Source organism: Haliotis asinina, chromosome 8, assembly GCF_037392515.1.
Source record: "Haliotis asinina isolate JCU_RB_2024 chromosome 8, JCU_Hal_asi_v2, whole genome shotgun sequence".
NCBI classification, from domain to species: domain Eukaryota; kingdom Metazoa; phylum Mollusca; class Gastropoda; order Lepetellida; family Haliotidae; genus Haliotis; species Haliotis asinina.
The window spans coordinates 65,742,908-65,748,579 of record NC_090287.1 but is presented as its reverse complement, the minus strand read 5'-3'; the positions used below and the strand labels follow the sequence as shown (position 1 = coordinate 65,748,579).

General features: G+C 41.5%; 1 protein-coding gene across 1 annotated transcript; it reads right to left on the bottom strand.

Annotated features, from left to right (window-relative positions):
- Positions 1 to 2,029: 2,029 nt before the first annotated feature.
- On the bottom strand, positions 2,030 to 4,593 carry LOC137294868 (uncharacterized). The gene is made up of 2 exons (XM_067826012.1): positions 4,416 to 4,593; positions 2,030 to 3,658 (listed from the first exon to the last, which is right to left on the bottom strand). The coding sequence occupies exon 2, from the start codon at positions 3,641 to 3,643 to the stop codon at positions 2,522 to 2,524; it is 1,122 nt and encodes a 373-aa protein (XP_067682113.1). The 5' UTR covers positions 3,644 to 3,658; positions 4,416 to 4,593; the 3' UTR covers positions 2,030 to 2,521.
- Positions 4,594 to 5,672: the final 1,079 nt, after the last annotated feature.

The window sequence follows — 5,672 nt, the reverse complement described above, 5'->3', positions numbered from 1 at the left end:
ATGCCCTTCACACCCTCGATGTCCTTCATGTACTAGATATATAGATGCCCTTCACACCCTCGATGTCCTTCATGTACTAGATATGCAATTGTCTGTCTGTCCGACATCCTAGATGTACTGGGCGTCTTTGCCGCATATGCTGTCACAACCTGGTTCGGTTTGTCCTGTTTTGTGCATTTATTTGTCTGAAGAAAAATAAGAGTTATAACGGGTTACCCCTGGTAAGACAAGGCAGTCACATCATTGTACAATCCCAAGCATGTCCGCATGGGTGCCAGCAATGGTTTAGCTTGTTTTATAGTGAAGCATAATCTCAGTGAGTTTGTGTTTGTTGCTCCATGCTGACTTACACTTGTGTGTGTTACTCCTCTCCTAATAGACGCGTTGTTAATATGTTATAGGAAGGAAGTACACACATTGAAGAGAATTCTAGCGTGATTTGTTAATTAGTTTCCTTCTAATAATAAGGTTAGCTTCCACTCTCCCGGCATCAACTTGATAAACAGAGGCGACACAGGTGTTTATTTGACCCTGCATTTAGCAATACTACATCTGTTCGAACGACTCTGGGCCAGACAAGCAAGTGATTGATATGATGACTAGATGATGACTAGATGATGACATCCAGATGTCTTCCGTAAAACATAAACGGTAAAAGACTATTCTCGATTGTGCCTCAAGAGTTGTGAAATGTATGCACCGATGGCTGGAGCTTTTGATTATTGAACGCAATGAAAGACTGCTGTAAAGAGTAAATCCCTTTAGTCATACACCCTTGTGGTTTTTGTCACTGTGACTGTCTAGAAATAGGCATGAAAGAAAAATTAGATCTAAAATCTCAGTGAACGTTGACTTAATGCGTGTGTCCAGACTACTGGGGCCTTGTATTGAGTCTCTTATGGCTTGTGGACCAGGAGGTCAATTACCGTGATAACATTGGCACTGTCCCAGCGATTGGACAAAACTAGCCGTCATCGCTGAATATAGGATATCTGGAAAGGCCGACAGGGCAGGAAGGAAAACCCAGAGGGGAAGTAAATTTAACATCTTTGCATGATTCGTAATGTGACACTCACTGTATTTAAAACTGAAGTCCCCCTGACGTCATTATGTCGACATATCATTTCTATTTACATAGCAAACCCTTTACGTGATTCCTGGTCAGTGAATTATCTAAACCACATTAAAGTGTACCTGGTGAGAACAGCTACATACGGTTTATGGGTCGGCTGCTAGTTAATCTTTGGTTTGTTTATACGAGATAACGTGCACTGGCACCAAGCCATGTCCCACGCTGTATTGTGGCGTTGTTTGACTGGATTGTCTCGGTTCTGTCCTTTAGAAAGCTCATGTCACGAAAGCTTGGAAATCAATACAATATGTGTATTATCTGTCAGCGTTTCAGGACGCCTTATCGTATATCAGGGCTCCAGATAATTTTTCAAGCAATTGGGTATTTACTCCCATGTCTGTTTAAGTATGAGTAATTTTTGAGGAGTAAGTATCATGTACTCCCCCTAGTTTAAATGATTGAGTACTTTTATACAGCGTTTCTTTTCCTTATGGGCTAATTAAAACTGTTAACTACATAAATACAAATGCTTCTCAAAAGGCTTAAGTTTTTTGTAATTCTTGTATTCTCAAATAGCTGGAAGCCATTTTCAAACACTCTACAGTAAACTCGGGAGTGACTACGGCCATAACAGTATATGTATATATCATCATCACTTAACATTTGCAAACGTTGTTACAGAGGTTGGGCGCCACAACAAATTATCATACCCAAGCCAATTGAGTAAAGGTATTACAGAGCTATTGGGTTTTAGGTGATCCTTATGAGTTTTTTGTACTCCTGTTTTTGTGATCAATTGAGTAAATGCGATTTTTATTGAGTGAAATACGCAAATACGCACCCGGAGCTCTGGTATATAGGTGTTTGTTAAGATGTGTACATGTTTTGTCCGCAGTATATACACGTCAGTTGACTAGCGGTAATGAAGAACTTGCAGTTTCATATTTCAATAAACTATTACCAGAATTTACATTTATTCACACACATAACGTAATTCTTTTGAGCTGCGACATACAAAGGAATTTATATTGTATTATATTTGTAAACTTTACGCTGCTCTTCCATGAAATTATCAATCACTGACGTGAGTTTCTGTCAGAAAACCAGATTCAGAAAGCAGCGAGTATAACACGAACGTGGGACAATCTGAAACACACGTACGCGCGCGCATGTACATGAATAATCATAGAACTCATTACACCAGGTATCTCGACACAATGTTTAGCTGACAGTTGCTTTGAGATGTTCAGAAGACCTCCCTTTAAGTGGCAAGACACAAAGCACATATATCCAGCAACTGGCACATCTAACTGTCACAAGCCGAATAGACAAAATATTGTCCTTATGTTCAAGAATATTTGTTGATTGTGGGATTCCGACTCAGACGTGCATAGACTGGACTGGTATCAGATAGGGAGTATCAGACGGACGATGTGACCAGTTACAGTCTCAGTTCCAAGCTTTTCTCACGTGGAGGGGCTTCTTGACGCCATAGACACCGGTTCCAGCCGTCCGTGCACGACCATTACTCACCTGACTTTCCTCACGGAAGGTCTTCAGCTGATTCTCAAGATTTTCCTTCAACTCCTTTTCAATTTGCTGTCGATCTTCTCTTCGCTCCCTCTCATGTCTTTTTCTATCTTCCTCCATCTTCTTCTCCAGTTGATGCATGTCTTCCTGCCTCCTCCGTTCAATGTCCGCAATGTCTCGGGCATGTTTGTCTCGGTCCCTCTCCCTGTGTCTCCTATACCGAGCTTCTGCCGCTCTGCGTTCTTGTATTTCCTCCTGAACCACGGACTCCAGGTTGGCGATGTCCCCTTGCTGCTGTTCTATGATAAGTTTAAGGGATCTGTTTTCTTCTTCTAGAATGGAAACCTTAGTCTGAAGGTCAGTAATTTGACTTCGAGCAATTTCAAGCAGTTCATCTTTTTTCCGAACCTGTTCTTTCAGTGACTGAATTGTGATCAGATTGCCATCATTCATGAGTGACATCTCCTTGATGTTGCTCAGCGTTGTGGTTATATCCGCCATGGATGCCAGTATTTCCTTCCGAAAGGTTTGTAATTCCTCCTTGGTAGCCAACCCCAGTCTCAAACCCTCGACCTCTTCCTTCGTTGCATAGAGGTTCTTTGACTCAAACATTTCGTCAATCCTACACGCCTGTGTATCCAAGGCTGCCATGATAGTCTCCATACGCTTGCCGAGGTCGGTAAACTCTCTAGACAGTTGTGTTTCGGCTTGTTTTCTGTGTAGTGCTGAGGTCAGACTGTTGGACTCCTTGGTGTTTCGCAGCTTCCGCACTAGGCCCTTGTACCCCATAGTGTCGAGTGCATACAAGAAGACGTGAAAGGAACTGGTACCTCTGAACATGAGGATATCCAGGAACCTCTTGGTTCTCTCGGCTCGGGTTGTTCCCGACTCAATGTGTTGCATGTCCTTCAAGTCAATGACGTTCTTGGAGAAGAGAGTTCCGGTGATGTCCTTGGCGTCCAGCTCCACCTCTATGTCCATGATATGTGTCTGGATGCACTTCTCATCTTCAGCAAGCATCTTCCCCCGCTCTGCAGCCATGGTGTCTCAGTTTACCTTATTAATGAAAATCATACATTTATATTTCATTTATACACAACTGATACAAAAAGGAAAGTATCTTACACACTCGTACATATACTCTACAACAGGTAGGCAATAATCGCAAAGAACATGCTTTCCCAACTTGTAAGACATTTAGTTTTCTTTAAATAGTTGTATGATAATAATTATCTTGTCTGATCTGTCATTTTACCTGCTCAGGTTATCGTTTGTGTTAATGAGGTTTCATTTGTGTGAAGGTTTTCAGATGCCTACAAGTTAGCCCAGTTATGCAATCGATAAGCGAAATCTTTCACGCAAACAGAAATAGCACCAAAACTCATCTGTGAGGGACGCCAAATTTGAGTAACTTTGGTTCAAACTGTGACTACCTTCAATACCACATATTTCCACCTTATATCAAAGGACATGATGGGGCGGGCAAGATGACGGGTACGGGGTACACAATAGTGAGTGAGTGAGTATAGTTTTACCACGCTTTTATCAATATGCCAGCAACATCACGGAAGAGGACACCAGAAATGGGTTTCACACATTGTACTCATGACGAGTGAATGCTTTAACCACTAAGCTACCACATCGAGCCGGGCTCTTAACTGGACGGTAATAACTATGAATGGACAGAGAAAAACTACAACGATGCCTGTAATTAAACGCTTCACAGAACGGACGATTTATAGTCTGTCCGACAAAGGCGGAAGTCGCATAAGCTCAGTGTTTTCGAGTATTAAAATAAATAGCAGAAATTTACCTGTGTTGAATGTGTTCTCGTCTCGTCTCTCGTCACCACATTTGGTGGGGATCAGCTTGCAGAGTCAAGAGGGATCACCTGTCACGTGACGGCCAGACGCAGGGGATCTATCCAGGTGTGTGGTTGGTATCCAATTGACAGAATGAAGTAATAGAGAAACCGTAGAGAAGATCTATATGTCAGTACTTAGCTGCCGTGATATGTTATATTGATCTATGAATAAGGCTCAGAGTATAGATTAACAGTGACGCCATGAAATTACACCACACTCCATGGGGCGATATTAAGTTCATATCAGGATATCAGATCACCTGTCTTTTGTTTTGGTGACCTGTTTTCTGTATATGTGTGCATGCACGCGTCAGTGCCTGCCCGCCTGCATGTGTATGGTGGGTTATACCTGAGTACCTGTAGTTATGTATAATCTCCGTGTACCTGTAGTTATGTATAATCTCCGTGTACCTGTAGTTATGTATAATCTACGTATACCTGTAGTCATGCAGAATCTAAGTATTCTTATAGTTATGTATAATCAGCAAGCTCCGTTTGTGTATTTTGCTTCTGGCTGTATGTCTGTCAGATGGGTGTCATCTTGACATCCAGCAAGACTGACTGACAGAACTGCTAGAAACCAACTTTGTGAATGACGAGACGTATAGTGATACGACAAGATTGAGAAGAAATGTCAAATATGCAGAGTGTTTTGTCACTGCCACTCTTTATGCCCATAACTAAATACACAAAAATACATCTAAAAAACTCAGTGAACGTTGTCTTAATCCGTGTGTTCGGATTATTGAGGTCTTGAGGAGTTTTCCATTGCTTGTTCAGGCTGCCAAATACCCTGGCACAGCAATGGCACAGCACTGGCATAGCACTAGCACAGCACAGTGGGTATATTATGTAGTGTATGTAATATAGTATAGTGTTTGCTATATTGGGGTTCTTTTGTGTTAACTGTTTAAGGGAAAGTTTATTTTTAAATTGCGATTATAATTAACTCACTACATAAGAATGCATTGATGAATTACTGAAGTATTTCATGGTAACTTATCTGTCGCATATGTTTCCACTACAAATTCCAACAATTTGTTTTCACAACACGGGATGTTAAAGCGTGAAAGTCTAGTTTCAGATAACCATCAACGGATTCCAAAGTCTAAATGGAGTGATAGCCAAAACAAGGGCCGGAATTCCAAAAGCCTATCGCGAAGACAAGAAGACAGCTGATGCTAACCAATGTACCTGAACCAGACA